General features: G+C 43.6%; 2 protein-coding genes across 3 annotated transcripts; one reads left to right on the forward strand and one right to left on the reverse strand.

Annotated features, from left to right (window-relative positions):
* Window positions 1–224: 224 nt before the first annotated feature.
* Window positions 225–5,475, forward strand: LOC133409306 (amphoterin-induced protein 1-like). Its single transcript, XM_061689132.1, has 2 exons — window positions 225–376; window positions 1,316–5,475. Exon 2 carries the CDS (start codon window positions 1,354–1,356, stop codon window positions 2,839–2,841), a length of 1,488 nt encoding a protein of 495 aa, XP_061545116.1. The 5' UTR covers window positions 225–376; window positions 1,316–1,353; the 3' UTR covers window positions 2,842–5,475.
* Window positions 5,476–8,363: 2,888 nt separating this feature from the next.
* Window positions 8,364–14,669, reverse strand: LOC133409239 (RNA-binding protein 15-like). Of its 2 annotated transcripts, XR_009769379.1 has the most exons (4): window positions 12,153–14,669; window positions 10,368–10,518; window positions 9,460–9,545; window positions 8,364–9,366 (listed from the first exon to the last, which is right to left on the reverse strand). XR_009769379.1 is itself a non-coding variant. In XM_061689001.1 (1 exon), exon 1 carries the CDS (start codon window positions 14,458–14,460, stop codon window positions 12,055–12,057), a length of 2,406 nt encoding a protein of 801 aa, XP_061544985.1. In that variant the 5' UTR covers window positions 14,461–14,669; the 3' UTR covers window positions 10,984–12,054. The 2 variants fall into 2 exon arrangements, 1 of the variants encoding a protein (XP_061544985.1); XM_061689001.1 differs by lacking the exons at window positions 8,364–9,366; window positions 9,460–9,545; window positions 10,368–10,518 and having other exon boundaries at window positions 10,984–14,669.
* Between the last annotated feature and the right edge of the window lie 2,886 nt (window positions 14,670–17,555).

Below are 17,555 nucleotides of genomic sequence, written 5' to 3' on the forward strand. Positions count from 1 at the left end.
ACGGGGCCATGTAGCTTCGAAGTGCATTGACGAGATCCCGAAGAATCACGTTGAACTGCAAGGTTTTGTCTTGAATTAACGTGCGGTGGGGAGAGAGTGGAAGAGAGAGAGAAATAGAGCGAGCGAGAGAGCGAAGGTGACGTGACATTCATAGCATCGACTGCATCACGTGCTGCCTTCGCTCCTCTGCTATAAAGACTGCGGACAGGCTTGCATGTGCTCCACGCTCTTGAGTGATGGACTCGCTGCAGAGGGGGACAACAGGACGAGAAGCAATGGTCGGTCCCGTGCAGGAGCGGATCACCGGAGATTGGAGCCAAGACTGAAGGAGCCGGGACTTTGCTTTGGTCTGCTTGCTGCAAGGAACCAACAAATGGTAATTTAAAAAAAAAAAAAATTAAAGGAGGGGTGATAGGAGGAAGATAACAAATGGACAAACGCATGTGCTTATTTTGAAATATTATATAAATGTTTATTGCTCAGCCGAGTATTCAGAACTTTTTGGATGTGACCTGCCTGAATGCAATTTACTGTCCAGTGTGCACGTTATCTCCTATGCAAGCATAACATCAAGGTTTCAGTGCAGCAGTTCTCATTAATAGAATATAATGGGATTTATTGCCATTTGTACATACAGGTGTAGAGCAGGAAAGGTTGGAATTTTGGTGCATTTCATAAAAAGTTAAAAAAGCAAAGTCTAAATAAGATAAGAACAATTAATGGGTAATTTATTGATTTATTGATTTATACAGTATTCTTATTTTGTGACTGAGGAGCACAGTGAATTGTGGCTAACACGTCTGCCTCACAGTCCTAAGGTCCGAGTCTCAATTTAGCTTGCTCGGGGTTTCTCCGGGTACTGCGGCTTCCTCCCGCATTCCAAAAACATGCATGTCATTGAAGACTTTGCGAGTGGTCGTTCGTCTATAAGTGCCCTGGGATTGTCTGTCGACCGGTCCAGGATGTACCCCGCCTTTCGCCCAAAGTCAGCTGCGATAGGCTCCAGCTCACCCGCGACCCCGACGAGGACAATAACTATAGAAAATGATCAGACGAGAATAAAATGGCGAGAGATATTTAGCTTTTTGTACATGCAGGTACAGAGTGGTACAGGTCGGAATTTTGGTGCATGTCGTACAAAGATGAGCGCTAAATAACAAAATCTCACAGGTGGATGCACTCTTATGTAAATGTCAAATGTAATTTGTTACTCAGTCACTATTATAGTTATCAGGTAGAGCCCTGGACACAAGTCATGAATTAGAAATAAAAACTCCCAATTGTCAGTAAGTAATCAATCGGCTTATCTCCGCAGCTCCATGATTCACCTGCACTGCGAAGACTGCTGACACAATGGGGAGATTGTACATACCTCATCAGTCGGCACTGAGGAGGAGCATCTTTCTCCTGGTTGTGCCTCTGCTTTTGTCATTGCACGCCAGTGGAAAGTTCATAGGAGGCCCGCTGGACTGCCAACAGACGTGCGTGTGCGCCAGCAACATCATCAGCTGTTCCAAAGGAAATCTCACCAACGCCCCCATCCCTCTTCCGAAGTACACGACGGTGCTGGACCTCAGTTTCAACTCAATCAGCAGACTCCGAGCTAAATGGACGTCAGTCGTGCTCAGTCGACTCCACACGCTGCTGCTCAGCCACAACGGGCTCTCCTTCCTCTCCTCGGAGGCGTTCGCGGATGTGACAAGGCTGCGTTACCTGGACTTGTCTTCCAATGAGCTCCGCCAGCTGGACGAGTACATGTTCGAGCCCCTGGAGAACTTGGAGGTGCTGCTACTTTATAAGAACAGCATCTCGCAGATAGATCGCTCCGCCGCCTTCTCGGGTCTGGTTAGCCTGCAGAAGCTCTACCTGAGCCAGAATCTGATCTCACGCTTCCCCTTGGAGCTGGTGAAGGAGCGAAGCCGCATTGACACGCTCACACTGCTGGATGTCTCCTCCAACCGGATCAAAACCCTGACATTCCATGAGCTTCGAGCTCTGCCCGCGTGGATTAAAAATGGATTCTACTTCCACAACAACCCCCTCCCATGCAGCTGCGATCTTTTCGACATGGTTGCACGGTGGCACCTAAAAGATCTCAGCTCTGTCGTTGACTTCAAGGATGAGCACACTTGCGTCCTTGCGGGTCATCCCAAACGAAAAGTGGTCACCTTGGAATTGGACAAAGCTTATTTGAACTGCAGCGAGGTCAAGATCGTGGATAGACAAGCCTATCTGGAGCAGCTTGTGGTGCTGGACTGCGACACCAAGCAGAGAGACTTGGTGAAGAGCTGGGCCCTGCCAGGAAACATACTGGTCTCTACAGCAAACACGAGTGCGGTGATACTTCCAGATGGAAGCCTTCAGCTCGGACCTTTGAAGGAAGACGACTCGGGCGTATACACTTGCTACGCCACCGGAGACACCCTAAACGAGACCCTCTTCGTCACCGTCGTCGTCTTTAACACCACCACGACCGCCGGCTTGGAGAGCCTGAAGACGGCGTACACCACCCTCATTGCATGCCTCATCAGCATTGTGATGGTTTTCATCTACCTCTACCTCACACCTTGCCGCTGCGCCTGTTGTCCAGGTCAGGATCTGGAGAAGAATGACCCGATGGGGAGTCTATACTCCTCCACTGTCAGCGTCGCCCAAACCCGCCAGGAGACTGGATCGGAAAGAGGGAATGGGGATGGCAAAGACTTCCCATACGACACCAAGGACCTGCTGGAGCAGAACGGGAGGTTGAACCCAAAAGGTGGAGATGATTGGAAGGGAGCAAACAAAAAGAGAAAGGCTTCTGTCAGCTCTGTGAGCTCAGACACCCCCATGATGGTGTAAAAGTGTTTGGTGGAGAGAGCCTGCATCACCACTGTGCATGCATTTGATGCAAGATTCCAAATTACCCAAAAGGCCCAACAAGGGAGTGCTTTGACTTCTTTATGTTTGTACATAGTGCGGGAGGAATGCTTTATTCCGGGCAATGTGAACAAAGCTCCTTCCTACACTGGGCTTTTAATGGCATCCAGGGAGCTTTCTTTGCTCAGGGGACACAAATGAGAGAGAGGACCTGAAAGGTTCTCGGCATTAGCGCCCAACCCCGAGCAAACCAGACAGCCACAATAACATTAGTGCAGTCAACATGCAGGCAAGCCTGGGCCACATCCGACACAGATACTGCAGAAGCAGTCAGACAACAGATTAGTAAAACCGGATACAAATGATGTCTTCACTCTCACAGAAAGGTGTACTACCAGTAGAAAGTCATAATGCCAAATGACATTGGAAATGTAATCTAGCCCTTAAAATTACAGTTGCATACAAATTAGGTCTGATGACGATTCAAATCATCTCAGACTTGACTTTAGGTTTTTGTAGTAATTCCTTTCTAGTATTATGGTTATTCCCTTGTTTATTTTCCTTATGATATTGCAACTCTATCATAATACTACAACTTAGGCACTTTTTTCAGTGTGGCCCTAACACTCCTTTGTAGCATTTCAGCCCTCATGGTGCTTATTTTCAACACCGAGTTGAATTTGCATGCATCATACATGTCTCCAAGCACTCCGAAGACATGATGACTATGCTCTACTACTCATCATAATGTAGCAACCTTACATTAAAGGTCGAAACAAATCTACTGAATGTATGTTGTGTGAGAATTACATAGTGTTAAGATGTGTCAGTGTTACAATACAAAAGAAAACAATGTAAATACCCAATACCAAGGGTCTGTACTCCAAACCTGAGCATACTTTACCACATCCGTGAAATGCTGTACGCTAAAAAGATGACATCAGCTCTTTAATGCCGATTTAATGCCTGCAATATTATACGACCTTGGTGGCTAAGGCTAGAGGTTCTATGGCGGCTCGTATAAATAGAACCAGTAGCGGAGGGCAGGCTTGGCAAGTAGCACATCGAATATTTAAGAGGTCACTGGGAATATTCCTGTTGAAGAGCTCATCGCTGTGGTGTTTTATTTCGGAACATTATTGCTTTTCACTCCCACTGATCACTTCAGACCTACTTCACCATCCATCCTCTTCTCTCCATTACAACAGTGGCATCACCATGTAGGATGTTTAAAAATTATCCTCAAGGCAAGAAATTGTTCTTGTTGACTTGCTATTTTTCATCACAGAGAAATAAATGCTATGGTTGCCTTTTAATGTTATCAAGTCTACTGATCTTAGACTGCGGTTTGTAAAATAACGTTTGTCTTTTGAACATATGTACTGTCTGTTTCAATTAATTAGGTACACTACATGAACAAAAGACATCTTAATCTGTCTATTGAGCTCAAGACCGGAATTAGGAATGTGGCTCTCTCTTACGACACTAAACATACTGAAATACATCCTGAGTGACCATAACATTGCCATTGTGAATCTGAATTCTCCATTATACCAAGACATTTTGGACAATTGTATGGGAACCGTGCACAAAACGCCCTTTTCTGTTCGAGTTTGACTGTGCCGCAGTGCATAAAGCAACGTCAATAAAGACATTCTAGGATGAATTTGATGTGGAATAACCCGATCAAAGCCAGGTCCACTTTGAAGATCCAACATCTCTGACCTCAAAACTGGATTCTCCATACACTCAGTATCTTGTAGAAAGTCTTCGCTGATCTACGACATCTCAGAAAGGTTCCAGGACTGAAATAAGCTACATTTCAGATACAAATCACCAGTTTCCCCTAAAACTACTCCCCGTAGAGTCTAATGCACTTTCCCAGCATTCTCTGCCACACCTTCATGCACTCCTGGAAGGATTCTTCCGTGTATCTCTTCAGCTTAGTCACCACGGCCATCTTGATTATCATCCACATCTTCTAAACGGTCCCCCTTGATCTTAGGAAAGAGCAAAAAATCATCATACAGATCCAGGTTGGGTGAGTAGGGAGGTTGCTCCAGCACAGCGATTCTCTTCTCAGCCGGGAACGGTCAGATGCTCAGGGCCTTGTGAGCAGGTGTGTTGTCATGGTGAGGCAGCCACGAGTTGTCCTGCCACAGCTCTTGCGCCTCTTGTGCACTGATGGCAGCAAATGCTGCAGGAGCTCTTTGTAGCCGTCTGGTCCACAATGAAGGGTAACATTTGGTAATTTGTGTTTGTATATCTTTCGTGACAACAGTCCTGAAACTTTTCTCACATACCTTGCAGCTGCAGAAGGGAATGCCTTGTTTTCTCCCATTATCATTTTGTTTTTAAATCCAGGTTAAAAAATTGTTTTTTCCAAAATGCTTGATTGAGAATTTCAGAGCATTTTCATTTTTTAGAATCTCTCGCACTGTATGTTCTTTTAGTAATTTTCGTAAGCTGCCTTTTACTTTTCTGTAGTGTTTTAAGTCTTTTGCTGCTTTTGAATGCTGTTAATCATGTAAAGCACATTGAGTTACTCTGTGTATGAAATGAGCAATATAAATAAATTTGCCTTGCCTTCCTGTTCAGCAAGATGTCCCAAAACCTTTGTCCATCTAGTACTATTATCTTTACTATACAATTATATATAGTTGGACATTGTAAGACCAATGCTGACAGACTTGCAGAGAGAAAAAATAAAAAAATAAAAAAAATAAAAAAAACAAAGCCGACCTGACGTGTGTGTATCAGACTTCAATCTGCTAAATCGCAAAGAAGCATGCTGGCTCATGTTACTGTATTACACTAATACAGACTGTCTTGATTACTTGAGAGTGAAATGGGAGAACACGCAGATGGCAGGAGCACAAATTGCTCAAGTTGTATCTTTCTGTATTCTGGCCATGTGCTGTATGTATTGCATGTGCGGCCTATTTTTATTTCTTTATTTTAGCCTAATTCGGACTGTAAAATCACATGATCTTCCCTCACATAGATAATCCTCTAGTACACTTTCTTCTAAGGGTCTTTTGCTGTCCGTCAGTAAACCGTGACATTATAAAGGCAAATATCGACTGGCCGTCCATGAGTGAGAAACCTCACCAGCTGCTGGATGAATGATTGAAGCAGCCTGCATCCTGCTGCACTCTCACGTTACCATGTTTACACACAATGGAAGGAACACATCACAGCTGTGTGCACTACAGTTGATTGTGTGGATAGGGCAGTGCAGCAACACACCACTCATTCCAGTTACTGGCATTTTGTTTGGACTGAAATAATAATAATTCAGTTCAGCTAAAAATGAGGAACCCCCTGGATATGAAATCACAGATTATATTTAGAAACACGGGTAACAACCTGAGGCACAAGATGGGATGGCGTGTCAAACTGGTATACGTTGTCATTAAATAACAGAAGCTTAGTTCTGTTTGAAAGTCCTGAATTTTAAGTAAGATGACTCATCCTTTCCCCTCACACTCTCCTTGGACTATCACATGAAAGGTGTTGTGAAGGGTACATGAAATGCTTGCGCAGTGAGTCTGCTGCCATCTAGCGGTTACCACCTCTAAGTGCACCAAAAGTCCACACCCGGGGACTTTTACAGGTTCCAATGGTTTTTGTGAATTAGTGCATTTATTCTGACATTTTAAACTCAGCGACTTATTCAAAGTGTTCGACACAGTATGCAGCTGCAGTATTTAATACCAATAAGATGAAACATAAATATTTGGAGAATTGGTCTCTCCTTACTCGACCAAAAAAGGAGTTTGTTTGGACTGGACACAATCAGTGAAGTGGAAACTAAACTACAGTACTCACATAAAGTTAGTAACCATCCTTGTGATACATTTGGTCACATAATCAGGCATGTTTTTAAGAAAATTCTCAACTGCTCAACTGTCTGATCAATATCCATCCATTTTGTCGACTGACAATGAATGCTGGGCACAAACCTGCAGAAATACATTCTAAATGGTGTGTGTGTGTGGTTTTTTTTTTTTTGGGGGGGGGGTTCAGCTCTCGATTCCTGGATGCCAGGGAGGAACCCGTGGCGAGCCTGTCCTTCCACAGCAACTCTGTACACCAGTTGACTAACATGCATCTGATAATGGTGTTCATTCATAATAAGTTCCATAGACACACTATAGGCTTTAATTGCTTGTGCTGGTACTACTAATAATAACACAGGTTGGATTAAGATATCAACTCACAGGTTCTTACAGGTATTCAGACACAAAAAAGAATCCGACCGCACCACTCATCAGTAGCATTGCCTTGCTCATTTCCCACATCCTGCCCTGCTCTTTTTTTGTCCACTCTCATCTTGTCCGATTGGGTAGTTGTTGCATGTCTAGACTGTCTAACTATCGTTCTGCTGTGGTTCACACCCCTATTCCCCTTATCCGTTGTCTCCTAAAACCCATCTGTCCATCTGCTTTTTCAATAAACATCAGAATAATTAACAAAAATGATAACAGAGGGAGTTTTCAAACTCTCCTGTTACACAAAAACGGTTCCAGCACAAAAGGCATACAGATCCACCATTCTGCATGGCCATGCAGCTGAAACAGGACAGGTTAAAAAAAAATATATATATATATATAATATATATATATATATATATATATATATAATATATATATATATATATGTGTGTGTGTGTGTGTGTGTGTGTGTGTGTCAGACCCCCTTAAAATATATATATATATATATGTCAGACCCCCTTAAAATTTTGAACCCAAAGATCACTCCAGAGATGCAGCCGGGAGATGGGAGAAAGTTCTAGAAAGTCAACCATCACTGCAGCCCTCCACCAGTCACGGCTTTATGGCAGAGTGGCCCGACGGAAGCCTCTCCTCAGTGCAAGACACATGAAAGCCTGCATGGAGTTTGATTAAGAACACCTGAAGGACTCAAAGATGGTGACAAATAAGATTCTCTGGTCTGATGAGACCAAGATAGAAATTGTTAGCCTTAATTGTAAGTGGCATGTGTGGAGAAAACCAGGCACTGCTCATCACCTGTCCAATACAGTCCCAACAGTGAAGCATGGTGGTGGCAGCATCATGCTGTGGGTGTGTTTTTGAGCTGCAGGGACAGGGAGACTGGTTGCAATCAAAGAAAAGAGGAATGCGGCCTAGTACAGGAATATCCTGGACGAAAACCTTCTCCAGAGTTGCCAGAACCTCAGACTGGGGCAAATCAATCGCAAGCCACATAGAGACATAACCATTGAGACTCACATTTGTAACATCACTAAAAAAGGAATTGAAGCCACCCTGCCTGCATTGAAGTCAGGCCAGTGAACCTTGACACCATCACTAACAATGCAGATTAATTGTTTAATACTTCTAATAAATCATAGAGCAACATTATTAGCATTTTGCTAGTTCGTTTCTTGCATCACTAACAGTGAACCATTGTTCATTTGCCTGACCTAAGTGCAGACAGTATGGAATCCGTTCTCACTAAGTGACAGTGTGAATGTGAGTTTGTCTGTCTGGCAACCAGTCCAGGGTGTAGTATTCCATTTGCCTGAATCCACCACCCTAAACAGGATGAGCAGTATAGAAAATAGATGGAAGTCTTAACACGCATCGTAAGAGCACTTCAAGACCACCTTGTCTAAAATCTGTTATTTTAACCCACAAAAAAATGCAACATTAATTGATTTTTCATCTACAACTGACTTTATTCAACAAACCAAAATCAAAATGTATAAACACTGCACAATAATTTATATACTTTGAAGTACTCACCGGGGCATGGCCTACCCTTCATGATGAATTCCTGGACTGTCATGAAGGTTGAATAAAGCTCATTTGCTGTAATATTTTCATGATGTGATGATCATCTGAAACACTCAATAATACAATTATTATCTTTAAAACAGGCAATGTTTAAACGATTGATCCACAGATGATTGTGTAAATCCTAAAGAATTTAAAAAAAAACAAACAAAAAAAAAAACGATGTACTATTGCTATACCACTGCAAAATACAAGCAAAATAATATACAGTTAAATTAACACCTCAGTGTTGGAGAAGGGAGAATTAGAGATACATCTTAGTTATCATTCGATTGTACAGATTATTATCACTAAAACCACAGGACGTGAGCCGTCATCAAGAATTAAACTGTTCTGCCCACCGCACATCAGGCAACTGCAGTGTAGTTTGCAGGGTTCAGCAACTAGTTTTAATGAGTGACCTATCACAGCCACAGGTTTTGATTTTATAGTTCAATAAAAAATATAAAGTATGATATACTCTATGTGGAGCCCCAACCCAAAAAAACAAAAAACATACAGGGTTGCAGTTTTTCCATTGCAGTGGGTCGAGAGAACTAATCATTTCCATCATTGGTCTATTTGAACCGCGTTGCTCGGTGTGCGGCGCACCTTACACGTATCCAGGACAACACTGAACACTTACGTTAATTGGACTGCTGATGTCACCTCAGCTGTTCATCTTAATCATCTCTCTCGCAAAACACTGAAAAGGGATGAAGACAACAGGAGAAAAAAATAAAAAAAAAATTAAAAAAAAATTAAAAAAAAAAAAGAGTTCAACAAGTAGTTGGCCTACCTCTGCAAAGAGCTTCTGTCGGGTTTCTACTGTAGTGAGGTCTCAGAGGCCAACTAAAGCTTTAAAGTTGGTGAAGCACGTGTGACCTGTGTAGAGGAGAAACAGCATTACAACTTTGCAAAGACAGTGACTATTATATGACCGTCCCTCTTAAGACAGCTTATCGTGTTGCATGTGATGTGATATAAATAAAAAAAAAAAAAAATTTCAGTGTTTTACACCAAGTGATAACAGTCATGTTCCTTATGGACTCCACTAATCTGTATGAAATATGCTAGACAGATCAAGTTTGGATGATTTGAAATACAAGTCATACACTCAGTGACATGATTCAGAACAAGAAATGTGTAAATTTTTCAAAATCTCCTTTTATATATAAAATAATGCTCAATTTTTATGGACAATGTCAGCAGTATGTAATCTAACCCGTTTGTTATTTTGGTTTGGTTTGGTTTAACTGGACTGCATAATAATGATACATGAATATTTAGTCACTTGAGAACTTATTGGAAACAGCTCACTGATACAACTGAACTACATTCAATGTAATAAAGACATTAAATGACAATGTCAATGAAAACAGAGCATTATTGCCTTTAGACAAATTTCTTGTGGATCTCATGAGTACCCACTAAAATGGCAAGTGTATGTTGGTAGCCTAAACTTATTTGCCAGTCATTTTTAACTGTCACAGTGTCCATATAAAATACAAATGCGCTTTCTATAAATTTTGCATTTTCTTTAGGTCTGTGTAAATTGTTAGTCATCCAGGTCATGATAATCCACAAAGTTTGAATTGAGGAAACTGGACTCTTTGATAAAATTTGTTTTTGTTTTCTGAAACCATTCAAACATGACTTAGGCAATTACGCTATTAGACTAACACTGTTGTGTGTATGCATCCTTACCTGTGAAACAGAAGTGAACGTGTCCAAATCACAGCTCTGGGAATTCTTGAGTCCCGGGGAAGTCCTTCTGGTCCAACATGTTGAAGATGAGGACCAGCCATGTCTGTGATGCTGCCGTTGAGTCTTAATGTCACGAAGAGTTTGCAACAGACTATTTTGTAAAAAAAAAAAAAAAATTATGTAACTCATCCCTCAGTAATAAAGATAAGGGTCTCATGTGCACGGCTGCCTTTGTTCCATTCCAGTTAATGTCATATAAAGGTGGCGCTGCTGCTCTTTGATGCAGAAAAGATGCGTGTGTGTGTGTGTGTGTGTGTGTGAAGTCTCGCGAGAAGACGACAACGCGAACAAACATGCCTCCGTGTCGACCTGGGATAACTGCACCAGTGGTCCAGATGAGACCCGAGGCCTACAAAAGGCCATGCAGATGGATTGGAAATCACATTGAAAAGAGGTCTATCAATTGTAATCAACACACTGATTTGATCGGTTCTTTTCCTCGGAACTCAACACTTCCTCTCCTGGTTGCTGGGAAGTTTCCCACTGTCAAAAAGCCCCATGAGACTTTAGCGGTGGTTAGACAAATCCGAGAACAGAAAAGGTCACAAAGGTAGTCTTTCCTTGAGGTTCCCACGAATGAGCAAATTTATTGAGACACAATCTGCGAAGTGCACTTTGTTTACTCCCCACGAGCACGGCCGCTCTCCGTGTGCGTGTCCAAATATCCTGAGTACACAGCACACACATGATCCATTTGAAAACAATAAAACAGGACATGGTGAGAAACAATGAGAAGTCCCATTAGAGGGAGGACTGCTGAGCACCCCCTTCCCTCCTTGTGGTCACGATTCATCGATTGAGTCCATTCCAACCAACAAGCTATGTTGTTTCAATCACACATTCCAGACGCATTTTTTTTTTTAAACCCCATACACTTTGTTGCTCATTAGACAAAAGAAATGACAAACTTTGACACTGGATTGACTAAATCGTGTTTCTAGGTGGTTCAAGCTCAACAAAAGTTAAGTTCTCACATTGTGCAAAACTAAAAAAAAATAATAACATTGGCTCTTTGTAACAATCAGATTTTTCACACTACTCACTGCTGATTTTCAACGTGAAAATTTTCAACATATGTCAATGAGGCAATAATGAAAGTAAATTATTAGATAAGACGGTTCACAAATATGCTATGTAATAATTTCTAGCAAACAATAAAAATAACTAAATTTAAGTATTCCTACAATGCTCTTCTGTAGATTGGCTGCTTGTTGCAAACACCATCACAGATTTTACAGAACCTCCAAATATGTCTGAGAAAGGAGCTATGGCATCAAATGTTTAACACTCATTCATATGTATTGTTACATTTTTTGTGGGGGTCCACATATCAGGTTGACATAAAACAAATAAGACTTTTTTGTGGGATTCACCCCCCAAACATATATGTATTTGAGTTTGATTTATCACTTAAAAGTCAGAAGGAGCAATTGTCACATTTCTGTTTCAACACCCTTCAATGCAGCTAACTAAAGAGCAAAGGGCAGCATATGTTCAGAAACATTTCAAATTCAAACTGACTTGTAGTTGATAATAAAACAGTGAAACACAGCTTAGGTAACCTCATCTACAAAGCACACTATACAGTTCATGACACTAGTTTTTTTTTTTTTTTGTATTTTTTTCCTCATGATGCGCCTCTAATAATGACCATCACCATGTAGTCGTCATCTGATTTAGCAAAAGCTTTTGCAGACTCATCCATAAACTGCAGCGAGAACTCACATGGGGGGAAAGCGTGAAGCACACCGCTGTGCTCCTTGTCGCGGGTGCCCCCCACGGGGAGGCTGACGATGCCGGCCGCCTCCTTCTGCTTCAGGTAGGACACCAGGTTCTTCAGCGGACGCTCCGTCGAGTCTTTGCCGTCCGGAGCCGCGGCATCCTCGGAATTGCCGGGCATGGCGAGCAGGACGGAGTAGCCGCTCGGTCCGGCGGCCTTGATGCGGCGGGAGACCTCGTCCAGCTTGGGCCGGTCCATCCGCAGGCGCTGGCTGATTTTCAGCTGCGATGCTTGGCCGCCTTTGGAGCCCTCCAGGAGCAGTCTGGAGACCACCGCCGTGTCGCCGTCGAGTAGGTGTAGCACTGTGGGGAAGCTGCTGTTCTTCAGAAGCAGGACGCCTCGCCACACCTGACTCAGCTTTTGGGTGGACGGACGCTCCGAGATGTCCTCCTTCCCTGCCGGGCTTTTCGGTTTGTCGCCAGGCTTGCGTTTGCGCTCCCTGTCGAAGCACGAGGCAGCTGCGCGCTCGGACTGGGAGGGGGGTGCCGTCGGGCTGAGAGCTCTTCTTCTCCTGTCCTGAATATTTGGGTGCCCTCTAGTCGGAGAGGGTCGACCCGGGCGAGGCAAGTGTTCACTGTCGCTATCGCCGCCTCCATCTGCGGGGCTGTGCTCGGCAGGGCTGCCATTGCGCGGCGCGTCGTTATTTTCAGGAGAGCGATCCGGACGCCACCCGTGTTCCAAGGGTCGTTTTCGGCGGCTCGCGGCTCCTCTTTGCAACTCCCACTCGCGTTCCACGGGCCAATGCTCACGGGAATGTCTCTCCAAGTGAGCTACGGGCGGGAAGCCGGACCCTCGCATCCTTTCGTGGACACCCAAGCCGGACCATTCTGCGGGAGAGGAGAGATCTCGCTCTCTGAAGCGTGGCGGCGGCAGCAGCGGCGATCGCGCTCTCATCGAGTCGGCGAAGCGGTGATCGAACGGCGGAGGGACCAAGTCGAAGTGTGGGAGTGGCAGAGGGGGCTGAGCGTACTGCTGCTGCTGGTTGTAGTGGTGCTCGGTGTCAGCAAAGTCCACCCGGAGTCTCCTATTGGGACCGCCAAGGGGGAAGCCTCGCATGTGGGTGCACGCGGCCTGAGCGGCATCCAGGCTCTCGTACTGAACGTAAGCCCACGCGTCGCCTTTCCTGTAGTCTATAGTCCTGATGGTGCCAAAGCGGTCAAACTCTTTGGCCAGGGCGGCGAGGGAGATCCATGAGCCAAGGCCTCCCACCCACAGCCTGGTCGTGGGCGTCGGTTTACCATATCCGATTTTAATCTGGTTGTGGCCCAGCACTTTACCCGACATGGCCGCTTTAGCTCGACGGGCCATGTCAAGATTTTCAAACTTGACAAATCCGAAAGCGCTGTTCTGGTCGCGTCCTGCTCGTTTAATGGCCACCTCGGTTATGGCGCCGAACCGGTCAAACGTTCGCCGCAGGTCACTCTCGGTCAAGACGATGTCCAGGTTGCCGAGAAACAACGTCCGGTTTGCCCTCTGGTCGTCCTCGGACAAGTTGTCGTTATGGAATTCTGGAAGGAATGCGGCGTGATTCCTGGCATCATATAGGGAATAATATGCATCTCTTTCGACATCTGTGAGGTGAGCCAGGGGAGGAGGCGGCAGAGGGCCCAGCGCCATTTGCTGCAACCGGAAGTCTCTGTAACCCAAACTAGTGGGGGAGAGTGACCTCTGGGGGGGAACGTGTCTGTGTCCTGGTGGGAAATTGTCTTTGGAAAGCGGGGAGCGGCTCCTGCGCCGGTTCATGTACACAACGTCGACTTTGAGGGGCCGGTCGAAGAGCACCAGTCGGCCGCGCGCGTGCTTGGCCGCCCGGGCGTCGTCGGGCTTCCGGAAGTTGACGAACGCCACCCTCTCGTCGTTTTCCCGACTCATTTTCACACTCACGTTTCCAAATTTCTTAAACTCGTGGAACAGTCCGTCTTCGATGTCTTCGTCGTTGAGCTGCGAGCCCAGCTCGCTAATTTTCAGAGTCTTGTACTCACATTCGGGGGACCGTGGGTCGCTACGTGAAGCGAGGACGGCGCCACCGTACTCGTAGCCATTACCGGTCCGAATGTCTAAATAATTGTCTCTTTTGTCACCGGGTAAGCTTCTCCTGGACGAGGCGCCGCAGGGGACGTAGCTGTTACAGTTATTGCTGGTGACGGTCAACAGCTCTCCGCTCCTCCTGCTAGCGAGACTTCCTCTTCGATCTTTGCCGTCATCTGGCAGCCGCGAACGTTTCCTGACTGGCGAGCGGTCTTTCTCCTTCATTTCCAAACGCCAGTACAAATGAAGTGACGACAAAATGGCGTTTCACTAACCAGAAATCGAACGAAACTTTTTCAACTTGAAACTAGGCCGAAGGAGACTCCTCACTCGAGATGGACAAGCGCCATGTTGGAATACTTGACTACTGTACCGGATGTCACGCCTTTGTGTCTGTGAAGCGTTGTGATTGGCTCGGCAGGAATGTCACTCGAGACGGGAGGAAGTGCGTCAGCCTATCGCAAACAATGGTGCGGCTCCGACGTAGCCACGAAGGATTTTTGAAAATAGCAGCAAGATAAAGATTGTCATACGTAGCACACGATATGCATTTTCTTTGTGAAGCTTCAAGGCGTTAAAAGACTTAACAGACAGGTCGCATAGCGATGGTGATTTGCTTTTAATGCCCCACACACTTTGTTGGGAGGGAGTTATCTAAATTTGGGGTGGGCAAACTATTGTGCAAGTTTAGGCCCACATTGGCCCTAAACGGACACACGGGCCTGGCCATTCGTAGTTGAGCTAAAAAGGAAAGAATGAAAGTTAAAATGTGGATGTAGAATAGTTGATTTGATCCCCCCACCCCCCCAGAAATTATATGTTTTTGTATCGAATTACTCATAATTGATTTAATTTAATAATTTATTACACCTAAGGAATAATTTAGTACTGTACAATAAAATTGTTCAATTTGTATATATGTATACTAACTGTAACTCTGTGTTTTAATTTTAATATTTGCCATAACTCAATTAACAAATGATATATATGGACGTTTTTTTTAAACTAAGATTCTATTTTATTGTCTACAATAACAAATGTAAAAGTTTATTTTAATACAATTATTTTTCTTAATTTATTAACAATGAATTTGATTACAATGAATAAATCATTTAATAAAAATAAGTGTATTATTTACCCGACTGGTGAGAGCGTCAGCCTCACAGTTCTGAGGACCCGGGTTCAATCCCCGGCCCCACCTGTGTGGAGTTTGCATGTTCTCCCCGTGCCTGCGTGGATTTTCTCCGGGCACTCCGGTTTCCTCCCACATCCCAAAAACATTCATTAATTGGAGACTCTTCAAATTGCCCGTAGGCGTGACTGTGAGTGCGAATGGTTGTTTGTTTGTATGTGCCCTGCGATTGGCTGGCAACCAGTTCAGGGTGTACCCCGCCTCCTGCCCGATGACAGCTGGGATAGGGTGCAGCACGCCCGCGACCCGAGTGAGGAGAAGCAGCTCAGAAAATGGATGGATGTATTATTTACATTAAATATATTAAACAATGATCAAAAATACATTTTCACTGGGCCGGATTAAGGAACAGAGCAGGCCATCTGTGGTCAGCGGGCCATACTTTGCCCATCAATGATCCAGACTAAAATTATAGGGTATTTTAGTTGTAAGTGAAATTCACATGAAAGTCGTCTATTTTTTATTTAATTTCCTTGACAATTGTTTTTTTTTAAACTATCACTTGTCAGGTTGCCTCCAAAATAGCTTTATGACAACAAAACCTTCCAAATTTGACATTCGCTCACACACGCTGCATGACTATTTTTCAACTTTTCCCCCACGGATTAAAAGTATTTTTTCTAAACTAATAAACTAAAAAGATACTGTAATACTGTACTCAAATAGCGGTACATCTATGGGTTGTTATTGCGACTAGACTTTTACCACTAGAGAGCAGCATCTATTTATAACTCAGATCCAAGCTTAAATGATACTGTAGGACCATTCTCTTGCATTGTTACATTCTTAAATGTTCTAACTAATTGAGCCGCCAATAAATCATGAAGAATTCTATAACTCACTGATGTCATGTCACATCTCTTTTTTTATTTGCATTTATTCATTTACACAACTATAATGTAAACACAGTTCTGTGCAAAGATCTTAGAAAGGCACTTGCTTTCTTGTTTTAATCAACCTTGTCACAGCAATTGTTTTGATATAGTAAAAGATAATTAATAGGACAGATCCAGATAGAAGGGTTAGGCAAAATAAGAACATAAAAACTATTTCTATGAAGCTTTGTGGAGGTGTGGCGTATGGGACAAGAAGAGCCTACTATACATGTTGTTGAGGATCTGGATAAAGGTACAAATACAGGAATATATTTTCACTATTTGAATCACTGTGGCATTTCGGGAATGTCCACCCCACCAGAATCATAATGATACCCTAAATCTGTTCCAAATCCTCCATGGAGCAGGGAGTAGTCTGCTAAAACTAACAAACAGATGGACAAATAAACACAAACGGGACACTCCTCAAATGTTTTTTTTCACTTGTTACCAATTCAACCAATCTGGCCTCTTCTGGAAGAATTTACATGAATTTTACTTATATACATTAGCAAACAACAAATCTAATGGTGCCAATAGACTTTTGGACAGTACTATACATATATTTAATATTTAAAAAAAATTATCAACAGAATTTGGTCAGATTTAAATAAATGTAGTTTTATAGTTACACTGCATTAAAATTATGATTATAATTATTCTTGCTCACGTGGTGGTTTTATTATGATTATCAAGCGGTTAAAATGCGAACAAGGATTAGAGCTCGCATCGCACCAGAGAGGGAAATGTGTATGCAGTTATTTATGAATTATGTTGTTTTTATGCTTAAAGAACAGCCAATTCACCCACACATTATGAACAGGTTGTTAAATTAAATCCCAGATTTCTCGGTAGCGTCAATCTGACCCAGTTTATTTTTGCATCACTAAAACGACCTGTATCATTTGCTACAGGATAGTCTCAGTGGATTATAGAGTCCCAAAAATGGGGACAGCAGCTTTGCCCTCAACCCTGTGAGCTGGCCTGGGCTGGCCCCTCTTTGAGAGACCATCTGGTGAAGTTCCTCTATAGAGGGTCACATGTTCTTGTGGGCCAAGCAATCTGCCGTAGCAGTAGAAAATAGTGTATCTCAAATACACTCAACATTCACCCCTAAAATTGTAAAACTAAGCATGGGGAAATTGTAAATCCATGAACTGGAAACATTTACCCCACAAAAAGTCAAATCTAACCAAGTTTAGAGACAGTATCTCAAATCCCCAAATAAAACCTGCTTGTTCTTTCTCTGCCAA

The sequence above is a fragment of the Phycodurus eques genome, chromosome 10 (genome assembly GCF_024500275.1).
Source record: "Phycodurus eques isolate BA_2022a chromosome 10, UOR_Pequ_1.1, whole genome shotgun sequence".
NCBI classification, from domain to species: Eukaryota; Metazoa; Chordata; class Actinopteri; order Syngnathiformes; family Syngnathidae; genus Phycodurus; species Phycodurus eques.